The sequence below is a fragment of the Mirounga leonina genome, unplaced genomic scaffold (assembly GCF_011800145.1).
Source record: "Mirounga leonina isolate KUSES-001 unplaced genomic scaffold, KU_Mleo_1.0 Mir_151, whole genome shotgun sequence".
Lineage (NCBI taxonomy): Eukaryota > Metazoa > Chordata > Mammalia > Carnivora > Phocidae > Mirounga > Mirounga leonina.
Window position 1 is genome coordinate 37,539,773 of NW_023270377.1, and position 12,667 is coordinate 37,552,439.

The 12,667-nt window shown below is 38.8% G+C and overlaps 1 protein-coding gene across 2 annotated transcripts in view; it reads right to left on the bottom strand.

Annotated features, from left to right (window-relative positions):
- CCDC150 (coiled-coil domain containing 150) overlaps positions 1-12,667 on the bottom strand; it is a 77,495-nt gene that overhangs the window by 10,110 nt on the left and 54,718 nt on the right. For both annotated transcript variants that reach the window (XM_035007489.1, XM_035007488.1), the window contains exons 17-21: positions 7,422-7,550; positions 6,597-6,766; positions 4,691-4,784; positions 3,710-3,879; positions 2,610-2,736 (exon numbers count right to left, since the gene is read on the bottom strand). In XM_035007489.1, the coding sequence (XP_034863380.1) occupies positions 2,610-2,736; positions 3,710-3,879; positions 4,691-4,784; positions 6,597-6,766; positions 7,422-7,550 (690 nt within the window). The remainder of the gene's footprint in view (positions 1-2,609; positions 2,737-3,709; positions 3,880-4,690; positions 4,785-6,596; positions 6,767-7,421; positions 7,551-12,667) is intronic.

Below are 12,667 nucleotides of genomic sequence, written 5' to 3' on the forward strand. Positions count from 1 at the left end.
GGATATTATCGATTATCTTTTAGCTGAGTAAGGAGGTGTTTGTGCTGGGGACAACACCACATGCTGCACTTAGACTACACTTCTGGGGAAGCTGAGACTCAGCTGATTACTGAACAAGCTAGCTGGCTTAAGAAAGTGACTCCTTCAACAGAGTCCTTCCCTTATTAGACTGATTGGTTTGGGTCTTGGGGACCATGGCTCCAAAGGACACTCTAGACGTTGGGAATTATCCTGCTTATAATAATCATCGCAGTCTCCCTAGTGTGCGGTATTCTCTCAAAACCTTGAAATGCATGTTCACTGTTGCTAACCACCAAGTAATCTGCCGGATAAAACCCCTGCCATCCCCTAAAGGAAGGTGCTTTTCTATAACCAACCTGCTTTTCTGCCTAATATACCTTGTTCCTGGCTCCTGGCTGCCTCTGAAAGCCTTTCATCTTGTACCACTCCTTGAAGCTCCTTTTTAACGCTAGATTGGATACTGCCTGATTTGAACTGAGTTTTGCTCAAATAAACTCTTAAAATGTTTAATATGCCTCAGTTTATCTTTTAACATGACTTAAATCGTTTTACAGAGCTCCTTTCCTCCTCCAGGACCCTTACATCAGGGCCGCTTGGTTTTTAGGAAGAGGTGGCAGCACACAGGGGAGAAGAATGCAGTGCTCGGCACGGCTGGTAGTGTTTGACGTGCTGTTATTTGTGCATCTTCTTTCTACACTGGCTCACTCCTTCAGATCCTAACTCCATTCCACAGCGCTGGCCTTTTTATTTATATTCTACCATTACCTCAATCACAGCTTTGTCAAAACTGGGTAAGCCCTAACAATGATCACTTACTTTGTGCTCACTATGTTCGGGCACTGTGATGATTACATATATTTTCCAACTTAAAAAAAACAAAAACAAAAACAAAAACCCTGGAAAGTAGTTATGATGATTTCCATTTTATGACTGAGGAAATAGAGACTCTGAAATTATCTGCAGTCAATTAACACCCCGTTAATAAGAGGCAGAGCCGGGACTCTTGAGTGGTGCACCCTGAGCCCACCCTGCTGCTAACCACCAACATCAACTCTCACTCTTCCCTTGGTCTCCCCACAAGTTCACAATCTTCAGTGATCCTTGTTAAAAGGATTTAAATTTTATAAGTATTCCGACAACTATCTCTGATTAAAGGTGCCTTTAATTTCAGTGTACCTTTGTTTCCCTTATAAAGTTTTAATGTTTAAATAGTGTTTTGTAATTTACAAATTTTCTAAATGGTCTCTGTAAATTGCAGTCGCTAAATACACCAAATTTGGCAAAATATAGACCTACAGACCAGCCACTCCAAGCAAGTCTTGGAGTTATTTTAATTCCTCCCTCCCCTTTGTTCATGATACAACATTCAGTGTCTGTTTGATGATTTTTCTATTAAAATACTTTTTTGATTTAATTGTTCTCTATTTTCAACTTAACTATGTTGGTTGGCCCTAATCTTTGAAAGCCCAAAGTAACTGTCCTAGTTTTCTTTTTTTTTTTTTTAAAGATTTATTTATTCGACAGAGAGAGATAGCGAGAGAAGGAACACAAGCAGGGGGGGTGGGAGAGGGAGAAGCAGGCTTCCCGCAGCGCAGGGAGCCCGATGTGGGGCTCGATCCCAGGACGCTGGGACCATGACCTGAGCCGAAGGCAGACGCTTAACGACTGAGCCACCCAGGCGCCCCAACTGTCCTAGTTTTCTTGGGTCTACATGCCTCCCATTTCTCTTCATGCTTGCCTACTCCCCACTACCACCAGACTCCCCTTCCTAAAATGGTGGTTACATCACACCACCCATTTCTTAGAAAGCCACAGAACTCCACTTTGACCTGAAAGTTCACCTCTAACCTTCTGACAGTCAAGGTCAGCTACCAGCTGGTACCATCTCAGCTACCAACTCTTTCTCAGACATTTCCCAAAATCTCTGCTCTGATCGGGAGAAAGAAATCCTATTCATTTGCTCACACGTCCTGTTCATTTTTGTAACTAAGCTTTGGTCATCTCCTTACACTGGGTGTCCTGGCCCCGTCAGCTCTGCCCGGCTCAATAGTGTACTTTCGTTTCCCTTCTTCTATCACCCAACCCTTACTCTGAGTTCCTTCAGAATTGTACATAGCCTCTAGTTACTCGACAAAGGTCCTCTGCTGTTTACCCTATTTGTCTCATGTAAAGAGTGGAGATCACAATTAAGTAAGGGTCACGTAGCACACATCAGAGCACGGACATACGTGCCTCTCAAGAGAAGGTAAACGAGTAATAGGTGCTAGTGAAGCAAATTGAAGGGACAGACGATTTGATGCCTACCCAATGGGCAGCCACTTCCTTCCTCTATCCCTCAGTTATCACTGGCCAGTGGGAAAGCTCTCATGGAGACACTCCTTGGCTGGGCAGAGAACTGTCTATCAGGAGCTTTTTGTGTTTTGATTTATGAAGAGCACAGAGATGGCTTGATCACATTGGGCTTATTGATCACAGAGGGACTAGAAGGACCAAAGAACAACTGCAGCCATGCTTGGAAATCCTGTAACTGGTTCTGCTCTTAAAAGGCACTCATCTAGAGAGACACTTCTTGTCACTTGACTCCATACCTCAGTCATTTCCCGTTGTGCTGCTTTCTTGGCCGTTTCTCTCTCAGTTTGAAACTGCTTTCTTAGAGCTTCTATGCGTTCAGCATGCATTTCCGCTTCCATTTTAGACTCCTCAGTCATTCGTTCTCTGTTTCGGGGGGAAAAAAAGAAGTCACCCTTAGAAATCATCTTTAGGAGGTAAGGAAGGCCTGGAGAGGAACATGCAACTGTCCAAAAGGTGTGATTTACAAACAAGAAGCAGATCAGGCACCAGGTGAACTTCGCTGGTCTGGAGCCCATTAACAGAAGGAGGGGAAAAAAGCATGTACCTGTAGCATTAAAAGCCAAAAAGTCATTCACAATATAAAGATATCCAACTCAAAGAGTCAAGCATACTCTTGTTTCAACCAATAAACAAGCCAGCAACAGTTTCTGGCTCATTTCTTGAGCTAGCAACATTTCACTACATTACAGAATTTGCACAGATCGTAAATTGGAAAACATGCCTTTTAGTTTTATGCCTTTCACGTATCAGTATGCTCACTAGCCGAAAGGCATAAAGATCTATGTGCACACTGCATTTCCCTTGGTTAAAAATTTTCATGAAATTTTATATCCAAATCCTATTTACCTAGATGCAGTTTACAAAAAAATGAGGGGCTTGACCTGAACTCGATGGGTTCGACCTAAGTAATTTTAGGCCCCAAGGGAAAACAATGGTTTAGGATCTGCCTGGGTGGAGTCATTCCACTCCTAGATGGGTTATTCCCACCCAGGCTGTTGCTCTTCCTTTCCCAAATCATGCTTCTTAAGGACACATCAGCTTTCGATGGGAAAGCGTTGGCAGAAACGTGCGATTTTCTTCGAGTTTTGGTTTAACCCTCCTGTGGAGCAGCAGCAGCTTGACACTAGAGGCGGGAAGAGCTGAGCAGGAGGTCCGACTGAACGCACCCCAGCTAGCTAGTGTCTGCTGCTGACCAGGCATGTCTGGTTCCTTCACATGGCTCTGCTGGGAGAACCAGTTCCAAGCTGAAGACTGGCGCAAACTGGTTTATGTGATTGGCTGACCTTTCTCTCCCAGAGGCTCTTCCCTAATTTCACTGTGACTATCCTGCCCTTACCTGAAGCTTTCCAAATTCTGTCGCTCAAGTTCATTGTTTTCCAATTTCTCTTGAACATGATCGAGCTTTGTTTGTAGATGATTATTTGTCTGGAGAGATTGTTCCAGGCTCAAAGCCAGTTTCCTGTTGTCTTCTCTAGCTACATCGAGAGCTTTCTGCAGAGGCTCCATCTGAAAGAGAAAAGGCTCTTTTTAATTCCACTATCACAGATGCAAGAAGTCTGTAACACTATATATTCACTCCTTACACTTTACCAGCAAGTGCCATTGAAACAATAATTAGATGGAACCAGAACCAAGACTGCAGCTGCCTGGGGTATATATGTGAGAACTTACTACAGACATTGCTTAGGAGATGCTCAGAAGGCAATGGGAAAAGTATGCTCCACTGATAACCAGTGAGCTTTGAAAAATTGAGCCAACTTTATTTTTATTTTTAAAATTTTAAACTAGTTAAATTCCCCTTTCTGATCCTATAACCTTCAGGGGTCACTGCCTAGATAGATAAGAATAGGCACTTGTTCCTTGTATGTCCTTTCAGAAAAAGCTTATTTATATGAAATACCCCTGGCTTTTTAATATATGTGCATATATGTAGAGATATATTCATAAGTGCATACACCCGTGAGCACACACATGTAAATATGTCTCCTTATTCATAGTGGGATCACTCCAACAACTTCTGACTGAAGTTACAAATTACTCTCTGAGACTTTAACTTCTGCAGTTATTTACGCATTAATAAATAAAAAGAAGTAAACCATATAAGAAAGAGAAAATTAGGCATAACTGTGGTCCTGGTTTGCCAATAAATGGCTCCCTGGAAGGCTCCAGCAGGCCCACTTCCCATTTGTAACCGAAACTCAGACTTGGTGAACAAAGAAATTTCCCTGATTATTTTACTCCATTTTCCTAAAAGAGCAATATCCCCCCAAAATAAAAAATATCAACATTATCATCTATAAAAAAAAGTGGCCTTTACCTCACTGTTGTGCTGGGCATCTACAACCAGCATCCTGGCCTGCCACTGGTCCACTTCTGCCTCCAGCTTCTGCACCCTCTGTTGATTTAGAGCCCTAAAAATGGAAAGCGCAGGAAGAATGATTGCAGAAAAGAACCATCTAGGAATGATACCACTGGGAGTTACAGGGCACTCTTCTTCCAAGAACCTCAAATAGCATATGTAGTAGAGATGCTCAGAGTATCTAAGACTTGGCAAGTGACAATTAGTAGCTTCAGCTTCAGGTTAAGAAATTAAGGCTCCCAGAGATTAAAAATTTGTCCCAGCTATGATTCAATTTGGCTTAATACATTAAGCTGTCAATACTTGTTAATGACTAACTTATGAGCTGGTAATTTTATACATATATACAAATCACTAGTACAAAAATATATCCCCTCTAGATGGACGGGCCTGTTGTTGACATTTTGCTTCTAAATACAACTACCTAGAATTTTATTGTGAATGGCAAGCAATTTTCAATACATCCCCTTAACTTTTTAAGTTCAGGGGTAACATATATTTATAATATGTGAAAAATAAAGATAAGTACAATGGAGAATATAAAACGGGCATCTGTTCCCCCATAATACAGAGGGTATATGCACCATTAATATACACATTACAGTATATTTCAGAGAAATTATTAAACTCAAACCATTTGTTTATTAACCTCAAGGGGAAACTTTTATGCAACTTGAAACATTCAAAGAAGGAGTTTACTCATAAAACATGGCTAGAAGTAGTTCTCAATTATTCTTCTAAAATAATTATTAATCTTTAAATAGGACACTAATAGGGGAGCCTGGGTGGCTCAGTCGTTAAGCGTCGGTCTTCGGCTCAGGTCATGGTCCCAGGGTCCTGGGATTGAGCCCCGCATCGGGCTCCCTGCTCCGCGGGAAGCCCACTTCTCCCTCTCCCACTCCCCCTGCTTGCGTTTCCTCTCTCACTGTCTCTCTCTCCCTGTCAAATAAATAAATAAAATCTTTAAAAATAAATAAATAAATAGGACACTAATATATAGATAATTCAAACTCAAGTAGGCACTTAGCTTTAGTTACCTAGACTAGACAACTATTATTCTGTAGACCCAAGAGCAGGTTTAAATGGTGTAGAAACAGGACAGGTAAAGCAGCAATATCGCACACGAACTTCTAGAATACAACTCCTTTACATCACTACAAAATACGGGAATTTTCAATCTTTGAAAATCATGTTCATTGCTAATTCCAGATTCTCCCTAATTTTCTAGGTCTTTATGTTTTATAATATTGCGTTTCATTGAACAGGTCTACATTTCACCATTTCTGAAATGTAAAGCTAAAAATAGAGGACTTTACGAGTGTAGCATAGTAAAGGGGGTGAATGGTCATATTCATACATTTAGTGAGTAGTAAAATAGGGAGAGGGAAATATGTCAAACTTTGGGTTGGAATTGGAAGAAAAACCTGTTCAGGACTGAAGGGAGGTCCTTGGTTCCAAACAAAAATCTCCCCTTGACTAAAGACTATCCAATAAGCATGTTGGTTTACAAAGAACCCTGCGTTGCACAAAACCCCACTGGGCAGGAGGAATGGCCAGGATACAAGGGTGCGGCTGCGGGGGCAGCCAGCGTGCATCAGGCACGGCCCGGCAGGAGGTGGGGGACCCCGGGTGGAGGCTGTGGCTCCAGGCCGGGGCCTGTAGGTAAGAGCAGCTTGGGAAGTCGAGAGGCCGAGGTTAGTGCATTCACCAAAAGATCTTGCTTTCCGGTCAAGTTCCTAGGATGCTTTTCTCAAACAGGGCCTAGTTCTTTAGTTTAGTGTGACTGTTCTTGACTGCACGCCGCTCCTTACTATAATGCAGCAGACAGCTACACGCACAAAGACAGAAAAATAATCTCCAGTACCTTTCTTTCTTGAGGCCTGCAATCTCTGAATCCCTCCGCCCAAGCTCTATTTGTACTTTTTCCAGAGCACCTTGCATCTTACTGTGAGAAGCCAGCACATTCTCCAACATAATTGTAACCTTGCAGTTGTCTTCTTTAGCCTCTGCCAGTTGTCGCTGAAAGTTTCCCACCTAAGAGAAAATGAAACAAGACAAAGATATTTGATCCTTTCTGGTTATTCTGCTGTTGCTGAGTCCCATTACTTCTAGGCAAGAGTATGGAAAGCAAGCATGGGTAGAATGCTAAGAGGAACAACGGAAGCATGTTTATCTTGTTAAGATCTGAAGCTATTGTGACTTAGAGAAAAAGGAACACTAGACCCCACATCCTGTGGGGAACTGCAGTGCTTCCCCACAGTGGCCTCCCACACAGCGTGCGTATTAACCAGAGGCAACGGCATCAACAACTTCCCGGTTCTCCATGTGCGTGTCCCAGGCTGGTCTGCTCAGTGAGCTCATGATGGGGCCAGAAGAGAACACATCTGAGAGCCATCAGAATTAGTGACGTCTTAATAACACTTAAGTAGACAGTTTTTTGTTACCAAGGTCCGATGTGTTTCAACAGAAAAAAATTAGGACATTTTCTTTTAAGATTGGGAGTTAAGTGATGTGTTTTTAAGGCAAATACTTTGCAGCTCTTCTAAAGTTATCTTTAGGAAAAATAATCCTCCTCTGATCAATCCTCATTCTTATTCAAGGGAACAAGAAATGAAGGAATAGGACTTGTAAAAGATTTCTTAAGCACCTCGTGTCAGTAACAAACTCTCACAAAGGACTGATGCCTTGCCTTCTTGTTCTCTCTGTCCTCCAAGGCCTCGAGGTCCCCTTTCAACCTCTGGCTCTCTTTCAGGGCTGCGTCCCGACACTTCATGGCTTGTGAGAGCTCCTCTTCATTCTTTTCAAGAATGGATTTCACCTTAGTAGAGAACAAAGCACTGTAAATCAGCAATTAGAATAAGACACAGCAATTTGGAAACCAAACTTAAAATGTTTAATATGCTTATCCACTATAATAAATCCACCAGCTTTATTAGCTATTTTTCCCTTTAAAGAAAACTACAAAGCAAAATTAAAAAAAAACAAAAACTGTGTGAGTAAACACGAGCAAACCTAATAGATGTCAATCTCCAGGAAAGTACAGGCTAAGTGATAAGGGAGATAAGACTATGAAGGTCAGATGTAATGGGGGGGAAACAGATTATCATGGAATTTGAGAATATAACAAATGCAGACTATAACAAAAACAAAGACAAATAAATACTAAGTAGTGTCAAGAAAATAGTGTTAGAGTGCATCCTAATTAGAAGTATTAGGATTTTATATCCCTGAAATACTTTTAGTATATCTACACAATCATTTCAAATGATCACACTATTTTAAATATTATTTTTTTAAAAAGTGTTGAAATAACTAGATTCATAGGATGTTGCCAAAGTAGCACAGAGTCTTATGTATTCTTCACCCTGCTTCTAATGTGACATCTTACACTACTATAGTTCAACATCAAAATTGGGAAACGGACTTTGGTACATTATTGTTAACTAGCAGATTAAATGGACTACAGAACTTACTCCATTTTCCCCATTTTTTTAAACCTGCATTCATCTGTGTGTGTGCATGCACAGAGCTCTATGTAATCTGATCCCATGCACGTTATTCACATGAACACCATCGCAATCAAGATACAGAACTGCCCCATCCCGCCACAAAAGAATCCACATGTGCTACTTCTTTGTACACACACTCTCCCAAATCCATCCCCTGCCCTGGGGCAAGTAATAATTTGTTCTAGACCTCCGTAGTTTTGTCATTTCAAGAATGTTGAACATTTTAATGTAATTAACTTTTGTATAGGTAATACGTTCACATTATCCTTTTTTAAACAGCATGACTGAGGTATGAATGACCTACAATAAGTTGTGTATATTTCAAGCATACAGTTCTGACATCTGTATAAACTCCTGAAACCATAATCAAGATAATAAGCATTTCTATCATCTCAAAAGTTCTCTCATGCCTCTTTGTAATCTCCCCCTTCTGTCTCTCCTTGTTCCCCCACCTCCACACAAGGCAACTAGTCTGTTTTCTGTCATGATAGTTTTTATTTTCTAGAATTTTTTATAGATAGAATTATATTGTATGTACTCTTTTTTGAATGGCTTTCACTCAGCATAATTATTTTGAGATTCATTCCATCTTTTTCATGTATCAATAGTTTGATCCTTTCTGTTGCTGAACAGTATTCTATTGTAGGACATACCACAATTTACTCATCCATTCACCTTCTGGACACTTGCGTTGCTTTCAGCTTTAAGCTATACAAATAAAGCTGCTGTGAATAGTTGTATACAAGACTTTGTATAGATTTATGCTTTATCTTTGGTAGCTATGTAGGAGAGGAATGGCTGGGTTATACAGTAGTGTTTCGTTTTTAAAGAAACTACCAAACTATTTTTCAAAGTGGTTGTACCATTTGACATTCCCTTCAGCAGTGTGTGTGAGTCCCAGTTGCTCTGCATCTTCACTAACATTTGGTATGATCAGTTTTCAGTTTTATACATTCTAATAGGTGTGTGGTACTATCTCACTGTGGTTTTAATTTGCATTTCCCTAATGACTGATGTTTAACATCTTTTCAAGTACTTAGTTATTATCCATATATCTTTTTTTCATTGAGTTGTTTTCTTCTTAATAAGTTTTGATAGTTTAATACATTCTGGAGACAAGGCCTTTTATAAGATATGTGATTTGCAACTATTTTCTCCCGGTCTACAGCTTATATCTCATTCTATTAATATTCCTGAAGAGCATAAGCTGTCGTATCTTTTTTTTCCCTTTATGGATCATGCTTTTGATGTCAAATCTAAGATATCTCTGAGTAATCCAAGATCACAAAGATTTCCTCCTATGTTTTCTTCTAGAAGTTTTACAGTTTTAGGTTTTACATTTAGGACTGATCCATTTTGAGTTCATCGATTTTTTTTTTAAAGATTTTATTTATTTGAGAGAGAGAGTGAGCACACAAGGAGGAACAGAGGGAAAGGGGCAAGCAGCGCTCAATCTCACAACCCTGAGATCATGACCTGAGCCAAAATCAAGAGTCCAGCGCTTAACTGAATGAGCTACCCAGGTGCCCCTGAGTTAATTTTTACATATGGTGTGAGGTATGAATCATAGGCTTTTTGTTTTTATATATGGATATCCAACTGCTCCAGCACCATTTGTTGAAAAGACCATTCTTTCTCTACCTTCACTTTTGTTGAAAATGAAATGTTCATAAAATTACTTTGAATAGGTGTCACATTATTAAGATACAAAAGGGTAAAGTGAAAAATTTCCCTGCCATCCAGTTTTCTTCCTCGAAAATAATATTGCCAATTTATGATGCATTGTGGAGCTATTCTATACATTACAAGTGAATATATATATATATACACACACACACACACACACATACTCACATATGTATATATTTTTTATCCTCCTACCCCTTTTACTACACAAATAGTAAAATACTATGTATACTCTTCTGAACCTTGACTGTTTTAATATAATACATATATACTATATACATATATAGTATATACATACATATGTTCAAACAGTATTCCAAACCATGAATACACCATGATTTATTTAGCTAGTCTCTTACTGATGAAATTTTGGTTGCTTCCAGTCTTTTGCTATTAACAAACAGTACTTCAATAAATAATCTTGGAAGCATGTCATATGTATAAGCTGGTATATCTGTAGGAGAAAGTCCTAAAAGTATAACTGTGAGGTGAAATGATACTAAATTGTCCTCCACAAGAAGTTGTAACATTTTACACTTCCAACAGCAATAAAAAACAGTATCTTTTCTCTACATCTTCTTCAACATTATTACACTCCCTTAAAACTTTTCACCTATAACATTTGAAATACTTTTTAAGGTTCCAAAAATATTACAAAGGATGTCAATTCACAGACTCTGAAAACCTACTCGATTTTGTTCTAGAAAGGGACTCAAGGAAGAATACAGTTTTTATAATTTTACCAATTTTTTAAGATACATATGAAAAGGCCACTAGCAGAAATGTTTACAGAAAAGATCTAAATAGTAGTCAACTCTAGAATACAAACTATATAGTAATTTCTATTTTTAAATATCAAGCAAAGATGGATACTCTAAAAAGTTTTCTTTGGAAAATATTTTCCAATGTTCAAGTTCTTGGGGCTTTTATTAATGTATTTCTCTTTTAAAAGCAGGCTTTATCTAAACATTTTACCATGAATATTAAGATTAGATAGATATTTTGAATTTTAAAAAAACCAAAATCAGATTTAAAAAATCTCAATGGCTATTGTTAATCCAAATCTTTCTAAAAATTAGTTATGTGCTAGCCAAAATGATGGTTTCAATCTACATTGTCAGTTTTTCTTATTTGTGAAGAACCTAACTTCCTTGTTGTTACTCATACCTCCAAACATTATCTTTCTGGATTGTTACTACTTTTCTTCATTGTTGTATAAATCTGAAATTTCCTTATGACTTAATTTGTGGTCTTCACTTACCGAATCCCGTTTAAGAAAATTTGGTGATTCATTAATTAATGGTCTTGAAGCAAGAATGTCTATTTTACCTTCCAGTCTTCCCTCCATGGTTTTAATAGCATTCAAAAGAGTCTTTAGAGAGATTCTAGAGTCTCCAATCTCCTGAGAAGCTCTCATAGTAGTCAGAGTAGGTGCAAAGGTCACACGGCGTGCAGAGTTGGGAATAACACTGGGCAAACCAACTGACGAAGTTCTTTCCCTTACGTTGTTTACATGGGGCCTATAGCTTTCAAACAATTTCGAAGACGCAGGCCTCTCCGGAGATTTCCTTCTTCTTGGAGGCATCACCAATTAAAAACAGTAAAATGACTAAGCCTAGAGTTATTTTTCAATGAGTGCTCCTTTTATGAGGAGGAACAACACAGTACTCTAAATGAAGCTCTGATGGAAAGTATACTTGAAAATGTGTTCCTTTGCTTTCAGAATGAAGAAATCACACTGTAAAGTTGTCCTAGTGAAGAAACAGACCTTCCTTAAATCGAATTCCCTGTAGGAGAGTGTATCTAATGAGGCCCCCTTTTCTAGTATAGTCAGATGGTTAGAACCCTAACAGTATTCTCTTTGAAGACACATTCTACCTCCTTGGTTACCAGTGGTATACAAACAAAAATATTATAGATACAGAAGTTAGACATACTGAGTATTTAAGATTTTTTTTTTTTTAATTTCATACATGGTAAATCTAAATTGTTGAAATGAATCACTTTCTCTTGGTAACACATTCCTGGATTATTTTTCTTTTCTTTTTTTTTTTTTAAGGGACAAAGGACTTTATTTTCATGGCACAACAAACAGCATGGGCATCAGCATATTTTCATTCACTCCCTGAGTCCTAAGGGCAATACGAGGGCCAGATGGCACTAGCACATGCAATGAGTAGCATTAGAAAAGAGGAACCCTGAGTTTATGGAACTTGAATCTTCTATAATGGACAATAAGCATGCCTGCCCTTTGGTCAGGAGAGAGATGACGCCATCTCTGTCCCACAAGGCTGTTTGCTATATATTCATTCTTGAAAAGAGTCTGAAACAAGAGGCAGTAAGTGTCACATGTAGAAGAACAAAGAATCATGGCAAGTTTTTTCTCAACAAAAAATAATTTTTACAGTTGGCCAAATTTGTAAGTCTGGAAACTACTGAATTAGATGTTATTCCGGAGAATAAGGAGAAAAGAAAAAGCAAGCAAGCAAACAAACAAACAAAAAAGAGGACAGTTATTTTGTGGGAGTGTGTGGAGGTGACAAAAATTCTTCCTGAGGTTCTATATCTGACTCCTAAGTAATTAATCAGCTCTTAAAGTTAGCTTTATATTGTGTCCTATTAATAGGAATAATGGCTTTAATTATTTTTCAACCATTAATTTATTGCCATAATGATTCTGAAGTGTAGCCTATAATAGTGTAAATGTTTTGGGTTATGTCATCTTTGTTGAGTAAGTGGC